At 42.3% G+C, this 15,542-nt stretch overlaps 1 protein-coding gene and 1 long non-coding RNA gene across 2 annotated transcripts in view; one reads left to right on the top strand and one right to left on the bottom strand.

The window, feature by feature from the left end:
* Positions 1 to 6,656, top strand: part of LOC149126828 (uncharacterized) — a 77,352-nt gene extending 70,696 nt beyond the window's left edge. The window contains exon 2 of the long non-coding RNA XR_016234299.1: positions 6,162 to 6,656. This is a non-coding gene — a long non-coding RNA (uncharacterized LOC149126828). The remainder of the gene's footprint in view (positions 1 to 6,161) is intronic.
* Positions 6,304 to 15,542, bottom strand: part of LOC103349679 (uncharacterized) — a 157,280-nt gene continuing 148,041 nt past the window's right edge. Inside the window, exons 7-8 of the mRNA XM_089333391.1 lie at positions 7,314 to 7,465; positions 6,304 to 6,431 (exon numbers count right to left, since the gene is read on the bottom strand). Of these exons, the coding sequence (XP_089189517.1) occupies positions 7,385 to 7,465 (81 nt within the window). The 3' untranslated portion in view covers positions 6,304 to 6,431; positions 7,314 to 7,384. The remainder of the gene's footprint in view (positions 6,432 to 7,313; positions 7,466 to 15,542) is intronic.

Here is a 15,542-nt window from a genome sequence, read left to right as displayed (position 1 = left end):
AAGAGGCCTTGGGGTGGGTGATTGTCACAGTGGTTGAGATGCCACGGGGGATTCACACATCTCATAGCAGAATACCAGACTCCCAGCTCCATCTCCAAGCTGGTTTGCTACTAGTGCACACTCTTGGAGGCAGCAGATGACCTTGAGTACCTGCCACCCATGTGGGAGACCCAGCCCTGGCTGCCGTGGACATTTGAGGAGTGAACAGGTACATAGAAGATCTCTGTATTTTTAAAATGAAATGAAAATAAATAAATAATTTTTTTTGACAGGCGGAGTGGACAGTGAGAGAGAGAGAGAGAAAGGTCTTCCTTTTCCGTTGGTTCACCCCGCAATGGCCGCTGCGGCTGGTGTGCTGCGGCCGGCGCACCGCGCTGATCCGAAGCCAGGAGCCAGGTGCTTCTCCTGGTCTCCCGTGGGATGCAGGGCCTAAGGACTTGGGCCATCCTCCACTGCCTTCCCGGGCCACAGCAGAGAGCTGGCCTGGAAGAGGGGCAACCGGGACAGAATCCGGCGCCCCGACTGGCAGAGGATTAGCTTATTGAGCTGCAGCACTGGCTAATAAATAAAAATTTTAAAATAATAAGAAGAGGCTTAAAGAAAGTGGTGAGGTGTTTTTTTTTTTTTTTTTTTTTTTTTTTTTTTTTTGCCTTTTTTGCTGTGTAAGGACACAGCTAAAAGGTGCCATTTATGATAGAGGAAGAAAGTCTTCACTGGACAGCATATGTACCAATGATCTGGACTCCCCAGCTTCTAGAACTGTGCACAATAAATTTCTGTTTATGTTACCCAATCTAATGTTTTTTTTTTTTTTTTTTGACAGGCAGAGTTAGACAGTGAGAGAGAAAGACAGAGAGAATGGTCTTCCTTCCATTGGCTCACCCCCCAAAATGGCCGCCACGGCCGGCGTGCTGCGCTGATCTGAAGCCAGGAGCCAGGTGTTCCTGCTGGTCTCCCATGTGGGCGCAGGGCCCAAGCACTTGGGCCATCATCCGCTGCACTCCTGGGCCACAGCAGAGAGCTGGACTGGAAGAGGGGCAACCAGGACAGAACTGGTGCCCCAACTGGGTCTAGAACCCAGAGTGCCGGCACTGCAGGCAGAGGATTAGCCTAGTGAGCCGCGGCGCTGGCCCATTCTAATGTATTTTTATAGGAGCCTGAATGCATTAATGCAGCAGACCCTCAGGAGATCATAACTGATTAAATATCTCTATGATATCAGATATTTCCGTTAACACATTTTATATTCCTCATGTCACTTGCACCTACATATTGTTGCCTACAAAATAAAACTGGAATGGCTTAGTTGGTGAATCTATTCATGCTAGCTTAGATTCTTTCCTGCCTTGTCCATGCCTATAGTGCCCTTCACATTCCATCACACTGAATGCTCACTGTTCCCTCAAATTTTATGGCATTTCACAGTTATACAAAGGCTGTTCCCCTGCCTAAAATTCCTTTCCTGCTATTTCTGGCAACCTTTGGCAATGACCTTCAAGACTACATCCTTGTGAGTTACCCTATCCCCCCTGACCATCACTAGGATTTCTATGTATAATTTATCACACAGTGTCATGATGGCGTGTCTCCTTCTCCTGGACTTTGACGCTCTGAGGGCAGGGAACTGTTGCTTATTCATTTTGGGGAGCAAACTAAGCATTTTACAAAGTAGTCCACAGAGGTCCCTCATCAGAAACCACTATGAGGCTGTTTCGACAGAGATTTCCACTTACCACCCCCCAATGGCTGAGTCCTGCCTGTCTGGGGAGTGGAATGCTCTTGGGTACTTCTTTTGCATGTGAATGTTTGAGAGTGTATCTATGGTGCCCAACAAATATTTGAGGAATAAAGACACAATGAAAAGTACTGAGATCCCTACACCTTCAGCTCTGTTCTATTTCCTTCACCCCTCTGGGGTATAGTTTGGTTAGGGACGGGCCAAAGTATTCAGCTCTGCCATAGATCAAAGTGACCTACTTAGAAATAGGCTTGCATTATTCTCTAACTAAGTCATGCAAAGTACCTATTGTCCTGTCCAAATGCCAAATAATAGTTAGGGTCATTCAAAGTCCAGAAGATGATTGGCTGTGATAAGGACTAAGAAATTCTTGCTCAAGTGGGAACAAGTATTGAGAGCACAGGCTGCATTTTTTGACACACCAAAGCCAAGTTCTTAAGTTTAAGTGGTGCACAAGTATCTTCTAATGAGCTTCACTTCTAATGTGCTTATCACCAGTATGTATATCTCTAGTATCAGTTAATAGCCTGCCCTTGTTGACACTGGGTGGATTGTCAATGGGCCTTAAAGGTTTTCAGTCTCTAGATGAGGCTAATGGGCCATTGTAAAGATCAGAAAGCCTGGCTTTGGCCCCAAGGTCTCTAACTTGCCCTTTTAAATTTTGAACTCTATCAATTTCATCTTGAAATCTGTTCTAAAGCACCATGCCAGGCCTAGTGAAGACTTTACAAAATATGCATTATCTGAATGATCTCCGAGCTACACAAAATATACTCAACAAATACTTGCTGGATTTATTATTTACCAGAAAACGAAATCTTTTATAAAGAGCATATAGATCCAACAATCCTACTCCTGGGTATATATTCTGAGGACTGAATCAGTATGTCAAGGAGATATCTACAGCTCCATGTTTATGGCCACATTATTTACAGTAGCCAAGACATGGAATCTACCAAAGTATTCATTCATGGACAGTTGAGAAACATGGTGTATATACCTAATGGAATACTATTCAGCTTAAAGAAAGAATAAAACTCTTTCATCTGCTACAACATGGGTGAGTCTGGAGAACACTGTTTAGTGAAATAACCCAGGCATAGATTACATGGAGTATATGTTCTCATTTATATGTGGGTTCTAAAACAATTGAACTTACATAAGCAGAGAGTAGAATGATGTCTAACAGAGCACAGAGGGTCAGGAGAATGGGGAGATGTTGCTCAGAGAGAAAGTCACAGTTAGGAAGGTAACTGATAAGTGTTTATGCTGATGGGCATGCTAATTAGCTTGATTCAAGCATTCTAGTATAAGCTCCTGTTGTCTTCAGTGGTTTGACTGTTCCCACCAATGCTTGTGTTGAAATGTGATCTCCACCATGAAGTATTAAGGGGTAGAAACTTAATCTGAGCAGAGTATTTGGAGATGGGACCTTTGGGGGATAATTGAATGAGGCTATAAGGGTGTGGCCCTGATCCAGTGGGACTGTGGCTCTGTAAAAAGAGAAGACAAGATCGGAGTTACAGTGTTCTGTCTCACCTGGCAATAGCCATCTGCGAGGTGTATCTGAGCTTCTGAGACTCTGCTAGGAGTCCCCGCCAGCAAGGAGGACCTTACCCGATGCATCCACCCAATCTTGAGCTTTCTGGACTTCAGATCCATGAGATAAACAAGACTTTATTCCTTTTAAATTCCTCACTCGTGGTATCCAGTTGTAGCAACAGAAATAGAATAAGATACCATCACTGTATATACCATACGTAGATACAATTGTAATCCATCAAAAAAAAAAAAAAACAAAACTACATATAGCACAAGTAGGAAACATACGAAACCACGTATAGATGAATACAGAGCAGTATACCTGAGAGGTGGGATGGAAAATAAAGGCAGCAGGGGTGATCTGAAATTGCTCTTTGCAGTCTTTTGAGTATAGTGTGCAAGAAGAGGCAAGGTATAGAACAGTAGTCAGGCTAGGTTGGGCATTGGTTGCCACAGCTGGGCAGAGCCTTGAGGTCATTACATATTAGATATTTTTTAATATTTTCATTATTTCTTTATCACACAAATAACATAATCATTTGTAAAACCTGAAAGAATTAGTTCAAAAAGATGCTCAACTTTTCCAATTTTAGTAAATGTGCTGCTGAAGCGAGTACTCAATTGTTACATTATAGCATACTTACATATTCATTTAGACTTTTTCCTGTGTGTATGTAGTGTGACCTATTGTATTAGTTTCTTATTGATGCTATAACAAAGTATCACAAACTTCACAGCTAAAACAGCAGAAATGATTCTCTCAGAATTCTGTAGGCTAGAAGACCAACACAGTTCTCAAGTTAGGGTGCTGGCAGGGCTGTGTTCCTCTTTTCTGGGTGGGAGAATATATGTTTCCTGTTTTTTATCTAGCTTCTAGAGGCTGCTCCCATTCCTTGACTCACGGCCCCTTCCTCCATCTTCAGAGCTGGCAGTGTTGCCTCCCTGACTGTTCTTCCTAGTCACACCAGCCTGGAAAAGTTCTCTAGTGGTAAGAACCCGTGTGATTAGACTGGCCCACGTAGATAATACAAAACCCCGATTCTGGGTCCCTAACCTAATCTCATCTGCAAATACCTTTTGCCATGTACGGTGACACAGTTTCAGATTCTAGGAATCAAAAGGTGGACGTGTTTGGGGCTTTATTCTGCCTGTCACATGTACCAGTGTTCATGGAGGTTAAGTGTTGCACTTAAGATCACCTAGTGAATAATTATCAGATCTGTTATTTAAGCCCTTTGATATTTCTAGAGTCTGATAAAATGAGATTTCCAGCTGATTGGAAATGTATGACAAAAAGATTCAAGGAAGAACATCAGAGAATTTGCATGGACTTAGATCTGAGTCCCCAGAAACAGGCATTAATTCTCCTTCTAAAGTACCATGACCAGGGCCTGCATTGTGGTGTAGTGGGTACAGCCACCGCCTGCAATGGCAGCATCCTATATGGATACTGGTTCATGTGCCAGCTGCTCCACTTCCAATCCAGCTCTCTGCTGCTGGCCTGAGAATAGCAGTGGAAGATAGCCCAAATGTGTGGGCCCCTGACGTACATGTGGGAGACCTGGATGACACTCCTGGCTCCTGGTTAAGCCTGGCCCAGCTTTGGTTGTTGTGGCCTTGTGGGGAGTGAACCAGTGGATGGAAGATTCTCTCTCTCTCTCTTTCTCTCTCTCTCTCTCTCTCTTCCCCCCACTCTGTAATTCTTTTAAGTAAGTAAATTAATTAATTAAAGTACCATTATACTGTGACTCTCTCAAGTGCAGGTATCCATGAGAGCAGATGAGTGTTCCTGCTGCTGTGTGTGGCATAGCCCTTGTAGCTCATGGCTTCTACTCTCTGCCTTTGCTCCCTGGGTTTCTTGGTCTCTGAACCCTGTGGTCACTTGTGTTTTTCTCTCTCTGGATTACCTCCCTAAAAGGAAGGATCTGCTAGAGTCTGTTGGAGGCTACAGGGCAGTGGGCATACCTGCCACGTAGAAAAAAAAAGAAAAAAAGAAAAAAACCACGCAGGTTACCTCACTCGCTGGGATGGCCATCTTCAAAAGTAACTGCCACTTCCTGATTCCATCAGCCAGGCTGGGCAATCAGACATGATGATCTGCATGCCGTAAATTCAGCAGTAGCTGTATTTCTATCACACAAATCAGACTTTAAACTAAAAACCATAATAGGAGACAAAGAATGTCATGGCATAACGATAGAAGAGTCCATCAGCAAGAGGATATAATAATCATAAAAATATATATACACAACTTTGAAACATCTAAATAAAGCAAATATTAGTGGACTTAAAGGGAGAAAGTAACTGCAATAAAGGAGTCCTGGGGGGCTTCCACCCCCTACAGCAATGCACCGATCAACCTGAGAGAACATCAACAAAATGCAAATTTAAGCTGTACTTGAGACCAAACAGACGAGATGTGACAGTCTGCATGTGGAAGTCACTTAGGATCATTTCTCTGACAATGGGGATCTAAGCAAGATGGGCACAGACTTTCTCCCTACATCCTAGGCTGGAGTTTCTTCCCAACACACGTCTGCATAAACTAAACTTGAACCGTATTTGGGAGCCACAAACAGAACTTTCTAGCTGAACAGAAGAGTGTAAGGAAAGACTGACAGGAAAAGAATGGTTCCCAATGCTAATACTGAATATGGGCATTCTGAAAAGAGTTTAGGTAATAAAGTTCAGTATTTTAAGGCTCTAATTGCTGGTCCTTGACAAAGAGGCCACACAAACTTATGAAAGTTCTAAGCTTGTATTATTTTTATCAGTAACCAAGACCTCAAGTTGCTCCCACAAACCACATTAGGTCTTGCAAATTAAGGCTGTGGAAAGGGGCTTCTCTGCTTCTAAATGTTGTGCTCTTCTTTCTCTACAGCTGCATTCGCTCTGAGTGGGGGGAAAGGCATCCCATTAACTGGGAAAGAAGTCTCAATAAGCTTCAGAAAGAAAGTTCTGCTGGGTATGCTGAGCCCTGCCGTCTGCACCCTACCCCTGCCTTCTTTACCAGAAGAATGGTGGTGTAAAACTTCATTTCGTATTTCCCACAAAAATGTGTGCTGTGATCAAATCTCGGAGATGCCAACACAGATCTCAGTGCAGCCGCTTCATGATTGAGAATCCACGCTGGACTGTTTTCAGTTTGGGCCTCGGCAACGAGAGACAAAAGATAATTCCAATTTAAATTAATTACATGGGAGGAAATGACCTTCTGATTGATAGGGGTCATAGCATGTTGTGTCTTTGGTGGGACCAAACTGGCCTTTTAGGAGGTGGACATTGCATGTGACCAGGGATTTTTCTATGTGATAGGTTACCTTTTCTCTTCCTGTTTTGCTTTTAGAAAGAATTATAATGTTGTGTTTTCTCCTTTGCTTCCTATGTCTGATAATTAATTTAATTTATTCATTTTTATTCTGAAATACACAATCGTCTTCACACAATCAAAATTAACTTTTTTAAGCAATTAAGGATAAACTGGTGAGTAAAAACATACATTGTGTATTATAACATGCAAATTGGATATTTTGGCTCTAAATAGTATAAAATACAATGGCTAATTGAGTAAGCGATAGATATTTGTTGCCCATGGGTAGGATGGTCCTGTTATGGTGTGAAGAGGCAGGCTGCTAGTTAGGCCTAGGTGAATGAGAAGTCTAACATGCCCACCTTCCCAGGATGCACCTCTCTCTCATCCTGACCCGGAAAAGAGAGATGCCATGATGACCATGTGGGTATTACACTCCACGTGGAGGGGCCATAAAATTCCCAGGTGGCCTCACGCATGCTAAGGCATTAAGCCCTAAGCCCTAGCCGTTAAAGAGGCTGAGAATAGAGGAGAGCCCTCTTTGCCTTGGACCCAGGTTGAGGTCTTTCCCTCTTTAAGGAACCCTCTGGCCTACTCATGATGGATATTTCTCTGTGTGGGGCAGCCCACTCTCAAACATAAACGTACATTCACTTTTCACCTTTGAAATAAATCCGGTTCTCACTTTGTGCACCTGTGGAGGCTCCCTCTGAGATTTCTCACCTCTGTGTGGGCAAGTTCCTCAGAATCACAGGAAGATGACCCCATTTCTAGAAGCTGACTGTAGAGCAACCTCAGGCCGGAGGTTTCCAAAAGAAGGCATGGTTGCCACAGGGGATGGCAGCTCCATGCATGTTAGCACCCTGAAGATCTTCCTGTGGGACAAGACGTGGAGGAGAAAGACAGTCATTGATGATGCCGTGTAGGCTGTGGCTAATGTGTTTTCATTTTTAATAAAAAGTTTAAAAAATAAATATTTTTTAAATGGGCTATACCATGTAGGTGTGTAGTAGGCTATGCCTTAGGTCTGTGAAGGAACACTCTGATGTTTACACAATGACGCAATCACCTGACAATGCCTTTCTCCGAAAGTCTCCCGGATGTTAAGCAATGCATAACTGTGTATCCTCAAAGCACCATGGGCCTGCTTCTAAGCCAGTCCACAGCAAAGTCAGTGAAATGATCATGAATGGTTTAGCTCTGTCAGACTTTGCCTCCTGGTGTTATGGAAGCCTCCAGCCCTTGCTGAAGCACAAGTCTGCCCTGTGTGAGAAATGGATGAGTGTGAATCATCATTGGAGGTTAGATCAATAGGAACTCCTGTTGGAGGTATGAAGGGAAAGCAAGACATCAACACTGAGCTCAGAGGTTGCCATTTTCAGAGACGAGGAGACTGATGAGGGGTGGAGATTCAGAGTTTGATTTGGGGCAGAATAAGTTCTGTTATTGGGGCCGGCACTGTGACACAGCAGGTTAAGCCGCAGCCTGCAGTGCCGGCATCCATATATGGGTGCTGGTTCATGTCCCAGCTGCTCCACTTTCAATCCAGCTCCCTGATAATGCACCTGGGAAAAGCAGCAGAGGATGGCCTCAGTGCATGGGCCCCTGTACCCATGTGGGAGATCTGGATAAATTTCCTGGCTCCTGGCTCCTGGCATCAGCCTGGCACAGCCCCAGCCATTGCAGCCAGTTGGGGAGTGAACCAGTGGATGGAAAATCTCTCCCTCTGTCTCTCCTCTCTCTCTAGAGTTCTGCCTTTTGAATAAATCTTTTTTTAAAAAAGAGTAAGTTATGTTATTTCTTTGTGATTATTAGACATGAAGTGTAGCTGTTGAAAGAGAACAGGGATGTATGGATGTGGAGTTCAGGAAGAGGTCTAAGCTGGAGATAGAACCTTGGGAGCCATCAGAACCTTTGTGGCATTAAGATATGGTGGTAATGCCGGATCCAAGAACCAAGGAGGTGCATGTGGAACAGGGAGGAAAACTGAGCGCTGAGAATTGGGCATGCCCACACTGAGAAGCAGGGCAGAGGTGAGAGAGCAGCAAAGGAGGCTGAGAAAGAGTGGCCTGATAGTGGGTGGCATCCTGAAAGACAAGTGAAGTTGGAGAATCTAGGAGGAAGTGAAAAGTGTGTCATTTGTGATAGAGGAAGAATGCTGGGGGCTGCTGTGGTTTGAATGAGTACCCCAAGAGTTCATGTGTTGAAACATAATCCCTAAATTTATGCTTTTAGTATGCAGAGGCAGGGTCTTGGGGAGGTAATTAGGATCAGAGAAGGCAAAAAGGGTGGCATTAGTGGCTTCAGGAGGAGTAAGAGAGCTGGCTCTGTCCATGGGATCCCTCTTTCATAATACGATGCAGCAAGAAGGCTCTCACCAGACGCTGGTGCCATGCTCTTGGACTTCCCAGCCTCCAGAACCTTGAACTAAACAAAGTTATTTTTCAGAAAGTACCCAATCACAGGGACTTTGTTATAGCAACAGAAAACAGAATAAGTTGAGGCTGAGCACAGTGATGGGTTGAGTGATGTGAAGTCGTTGCTGTCCTTGACAAAGCAGTTTCCATTGTGGGAAGAAGAAAGAATTGGAAGAGGGCAGTTGGAGGCAGAAACTCCAAGAAGATTCATGGTAAAGGGAACAGAATAATGGGGTGATGGCTAAAAAAGGGTCTAGGGTCAATGGAGGCCTTTATTATTAGAGATTTAATATGCTGGGATGATAGTGGGAATGATACAATAGAAAATGAAATTTTTATGATGGAGTCAAGAGGAGAGTAGAACTGTTGAGATGATGTCTTTGGAAAGGGGAAATGGGATGGGAGCCAGGAAACTAGCAGAGAGGTTGGTTTCTCATCGATAGAAAGGGCAGACTATAGGTGTGAGTTCATGCGTGTCCTCTCCTGACCACTTCTGCTTTTCCATGCAATAAGAAAGAGCTCATCTGCAAAGACCAAAGTCTGCACAGGAGCTGGTGCAGGCTTAAGGAGTAGGAATAGGGTGTGAAACAGTGAGCTGTGGGGATGTAAGAGTGAATGGGTTCAGGCAATGTTGTATCATCACTGGTCAGTAAATATGAAGTCAGTGGCAGCTATTGCTTGCAAGCTCCAAGTCTGCTTTTGACCCCTGAAATCTCTTCTGAGTTCCAAGCTCAGGAGCCTGTTGCAGACTGTCTATCCCATGCACTTTAGTTTCAGAAACTTGGGAATCATCCGTAGTTCCTCCGTGCATGTACTCCCACAGCCCAGTGGTGACCATTGTCTTTCACTTCTACCTTTTTAGTATCTTCTAACTTTTCCTCACCATTTCTACAGTTTTCACTGGCTTGTTAAGTAGGCTGTCACACTATTAGGACAGCAGAAGACAGCCCAAGTATCTGGGTCCCTACTACCCAGATAGGAAACCCAAATGAAGCTTCTTCTGACTCCTGGCTTTGGCGTGGCCAATGCAGCCATCGGGGGGAGTGAATCAGTGGATGAAAGATCTCTGTGTCTTCCTCTATCCCTCTCTCTCTGTCTCTAACTCTGACTTTCAAGTACATAAGTAAGTTTTTAAAAAAACTGAGATAAAAAGTTTGCACTTCCCTTTAAACGTGGGAACAAAGTAATCAGATTTTTAAAAAAGAGAACTCTTGCTGCTGTGTGAAGATTGGCTAGTGAAGATGCCTGTGAGGTCAGTGGGAGTGTGGTTCCTTTGAGTGTGCTCAAAACTATGCTATAGAAAGATGGCTGTGTGCAAAATGTGCAAAGGGACTCCTTTGAAATGCCTGCAACTCATAACAAGGGAAAGCCTGAATTGGGGAAGTCAGATTCACACTTCCAAATGAGGCTGCAGGCGGTGAGACTAGAGACTCAGATAGTACCCAACTCCAAGAGCACAGGTGTCAGGAGCCTCTCAATACCTACCTTAGTTAATCTGCACTGCCCTACAATGATTGTTGCAAAAATCATTTTCCAGGATTTCAACTTGGACCTGAAAAACCCATCCTGGGGTTAGACATCTGGTTTTCAGTATACAAATACTTCAGGTGGTTTTTCCATTGATGGGAGGCACTGATGTTACTGAGCAGGCCTCCACCTCATTCTGACCAAAGGAATGAAGGTACTGATCATTTCTTGAATACATAGATAGCTCTCCTTGGTGTGGTTGGTTTGAAGCATTTCTGGGAAAGTCAAGGTAAAGGCACTACCTTGGGTTACAGCTTTCAGCTGCCATCCTAATTTGTATTTTAATGTAAATGAGTTTCAGATCCTTCTTGAGTGAAGATTTTGACTGGGAAATGTTGGAGGGCTATAGGCCCAGGGTGGGGGCAAAGTGCCTGGGGGAGTTGAATGGGGAAGGGGAAAGGGGAAGAAGGCATCACCAAGCGCTGCACTTCACTTCCTTCACACATTTGCCCAGAACCAGGAAACAGCCTCCACCCACGTTGAGCACAGGGCTCCTAAAAGGCTGAATGAAGAAGAAATTCAGGTTGCATAACTTCGTGTTGTTGGTGTTTGGTTAGATTCTCATGTGAGCTGGGTATCTGAACCATTGACATTTAGCCCAGCAGTTAAGATGCCTGCATCACACATTGGAGTGCCTGGGTTCTCATCAGAAACCCGACAAGCTAGAAACAATGCCAAGATATAGTCCAAATTTCTTAAGAGAAAAAAACTGTCACGCTAGAATACTGTACCCTGCAAAGCTCTCATTTATAAATGAAGGTGAAATAGACCTTCCATAACAAAGAAAAATCGAACAAATTTGTCACCATGCAGCCAGCCTTACAAAAGATGCTAAAAGATGTGCTACACACAGAAACACAGAAAGAAAGCCATCATCATGAAAGAATGCAAAGACAGAAAATCACCAAGTAAAAGTACAAAAGAAATCCAAAGTAAATTATAGGAATATTCGCGGAAAAATAGCAGGGCCAAGTAGTTACTTATCAATAGCTACCTTGAGTGTAAATAGCCTCAACTCTCCAGTTAAAAGATACAGACTGGCCAAATGGATTAAAAAACAAGACTCATCTATTTGCTGACTCACAAGAAACATACCTCACCAACAGAGATACATGTAGACAGAAAGTGAAAGGATGGAATAAGATATCCCATGCTATTGGAGGAGGGAGGTAAAGGCAGGTGTAGCCATCCTAATATCAGACAAATAGACTTTAACACAAAACTGTTAAAAAAAAAGACAAGGAAGGATACTATGTAATGTTTAAGGGATCAATACAACAGGAAGAAATGACTATAATAAATGTATGTGCACCAAATTACAGGGTACCTGGCTATCTAAATACAATAGTAATGGGGGACTTCAACACCCCACTTTGATCAATGGATAGATCAACCAGATAGAAAATCAACAAAGAAACAACAGAGCTAATTGCGCTGTGAACCAAATGGACTTAACTAATATCTACAGAACTTTTCACAGTGGCAGAATATACATTCTTCTCAGCAGTGCACAGAACTTTCTCTAGGATAGGCCATATACTGGACATAAAGCAAGTCTCAGCAAATGCAAAGAAATCAAAATCATATCATGTGCCTTCTCAGATCATAATGAACTGAAGCTCCAAACCAACAACTCAGAAATTTCAAGAACATATGCAAACACAGGGAGACTGAACAACATGCTCCTAAATGAACAGTGGGTCATAAAAGAAATTTAAAAATATTTGGAAACTAATGAAGATGACAATGCCTCATATCAAAACATATGGGAAACAGCAAAAGCAGTGTTAAGAGGGAATTTTATAGCAATTGGCGTCTCCATCAATAAACTGGAAATTCACCAATAAATGAGCTATTAGTACATCTCAAGGACCTGGAAAAACAACAACAAAACAAACCCTGAATTAGTAGGAGGAAAGAAATAATTAAAATTAAGGAAGAAATACAATTGAAACCAATAAAACAATACAAAAGACTAACAAAACAAAGAACTGGTTTTTTGAAAAAGATAAACAAAATAGACATACCAGTGGCCCAAATAACCAGAAAAAGAGGGAGAAGACCCACACCAACAGAATCAGAGATGAAAAAGGAAATGTAACAGCAGGTACAGAAATAAAAAATCATCAGAAATTACTACAAAAAAACTGTATGCCAACAAATTTGGAAACCTAGAAGAAATGGATGGATTCCTGGACACATACAGTCTAAATTGAGTCATGGAGACATGGAACACCTAAACAGACCAATAACCAAGACAGAAATGGAATCAGTAATAAAGACCCTTCCAACAAAGAAAAGCCCAGGTCCCGATGGCTTCACTGCTAAATTCTACCAAACATTTAAAGAAGAATTAATTCCAATTCTTCTCAAGCTTTTCAAAATAATTTAAAGGGAGGGTGTCCTCCCAAACTCCTTCTATGAAGTCTGCATCACCTTAATTCCTAAGCCATAAAAAGAAGTGATGGAGAAAGAGAACTATAGACCAATATCCCGGATGAACATGGATACAAAAATACCCAACAAAATACTAGCCAATTATCCAGTAACACATGAGAAAGATCATTCACCTGGACCAAGTAGGATTTATACTTGGTATGCAGGAATGATACAACAACTGAAAACCAATAAATATGATAAATCACATTAACAAACTGAGGACCAAAACCATATGATTATCTCAATGGATGCAGAGAAAGCATTTGACAAAATTCAACACCTTTTAATGATGGAAACCTTAATTAAGCAAATTGGGCATAGAACATAATCCACATAATCAAAGCAATTTATAACAAACTCACAGCCAGCATCCTACTGAATGGGGAAATATTGGAGGAATTCCCATTGAGGTCCAGAATCAGACAAGGATGCCACTCTCACCATTGCTGTTTGTACTTTGGAAATTTATTTTTATTAAATAAAAGTTAAAAAATATAATAATGGAAGTTTTAGCCAGACCATCAGGCAAGAAAAAGAAATAAAAGCAATACAAATAGAGAAGGAAGAAATCAAACTATCCCTATTTGCAGATGACATGATTCTATATATAGGGAACCCATAAGATTCCCTGAGGAGACTATTGGAATGCATAAAAGAGTTTGGTGGAGTAGCAGAATAAATCAACATAGAAAAATCAATAGCCTTTGTATACACAGACAATGCCATAACTGAGAAAGACCTTTTAAGATCAATCCCATTCACAGTAGCTACAAAAAAATTAGATACCTTGGAATAAATTAAACCAAGGATGTCAGAGATGTATATGATGGAAATTACAAAATTTTAAAGAAAGAAATAGAGGAAGATACAAAAAAAATGGAAATATCTTCCATGTTCAAAGATTGGAAGAATCAATATCATCAAAATGTCCATAATACCTAAAGCAATTTACAGATGTGATACCAATCAAAATACCAAAGACATTCTTCTCAGGCATAGAAAAAATGATGTTGAAATTTACATGGAAACAGAGGAGACCCTGAATCACTAAATCATCCTTAAATGATAAAAACAAAGCTGGAGGCATCACAATACCAGACCTCAAGACATGCTACAGGGCAGTTATAATCAAAACAGCCTGGTACTGGCACAGAAACAGACATGCAGACCAATAGAAAAGGATAGAAACTCTAGAAATTATCCACACATCTACAACCAACTTATCTTTGACAAAGGAGAAACCCCTTAACCCCTGGATCTAAGAAAATCTCTTTAATAAATGGTACTGTGGGCCAGTGCCGCGGCTCACTAGGCTAATCCTCCGCCTTGCAGCGCCGGCACACTGGGTTCTAGTCCCAGTAGGGGCACCGGATTCTGTCCCAGTTGCCCCTCTTCCAGCCCAGCTCTCTGCTGTGGCCAGGGAGTGCAGTGGAGGATGGCCCAAGTGCTTAGGCCCTGCACTCGCATGGGAGAACAGAATAAGTACCTGGCTCCTGCCATCGGATCAGCGCGGTGCGCCGGCCGCAGTGCGCAGGCCGCGGTGGCCATTGGAGGGTGAACCAACGGCAAAAGGAAGACCTTTCTCTCTGTCTCTCTCTCTCACTGTCTACTCTGCCTGTCAAAAAAATAAATAAATAAATGGTACTGTGAAAACTGGGTATCTGCATGCAGAAATATGAAACAAGACCCATACCTTACACCTTATACAAAAATCCACTGAAAATTGGTAAGAGACCTAAATCTATGACATAATACCATCAAATTACTAGAGAATTTGTGGAAACCCTAAAAGACATTGGCATAGGGAACGACTTCTTGGAAAAGACCCCAGAAGCACAGGCAATCAAAGCCAGTATTAACACATGGGATAGCATCAAACTGAGAAGCTTCTGCACTGCAAAAGAAACACTCCATAAAGTGAAGAGGCAATGACAGAATGGGAGAAAATGTTTGCAAACTATGAAACTGACAAAGGATTAACTTCAGGAATCTATGAAGAGCTCAAGAAACTCAACAATCACAAAACAAACCACCTAGTCAGGAAATGGGCGGAGGACCTGAATAAACATTTTTCAATACGGGAAATTCAAGTGGCCAATAGACACATAAAAAATGCTCAGGATTGCTAGCTGTAGGGAAATGCAAATCAAAACCACAGTGAGGTTTCACCTCACCCCCAGTAGAATGGCTTTCATACAGAAATCAACAAACAACAAATGCTGGCAAGGATGTGGGGAAAAGGGTACTCTAATCCACTGTTGGTGGGAATGTAAACTGGTACAGCCATGGTAGAATATAGTAGACCTATCATATGACCCAGCCATCCCATGCTTGGGAATTTACCCAAATGAAGTGAAATATGCATATGAAAGAGTGATCTGTACCCCCATGTTTACTGCAGCTGAATTTTCAATCACTAAATTAGGGAATCAACCCAGATGTCCATCAACGGAAGACTAGAAATTATGATGTATATGCACTAAGGAATACTACACAGTGGTAAAAAGAATGAAATCCTGTTATTTGAAACAAAATGGATGCAACTGTAAACCATTATACTTAGTGAAAT

Source organism: Oryctolagus cuniculus, chromosome 5 (assembly GCF_051225735.1).
Source record: "Oryctolagus cuniculus isolate XC-2025 breed Fujian yellow rabbit chromosome 5, ASM5122573v1, whole genome shotgun sequence".
In the NCBI taxonomy this organism is placed as follows: Eukaryota; Metazoa; Chordata; class Mammalia; order Lagomorpha; family Leporidae; genus Oryctolagus; species Oryctolagus cuniculus.
Note: the sequence above shows the minus strand (reverse complement) of the source record. Positions and strands in the feature narration are given on the sequence as shown.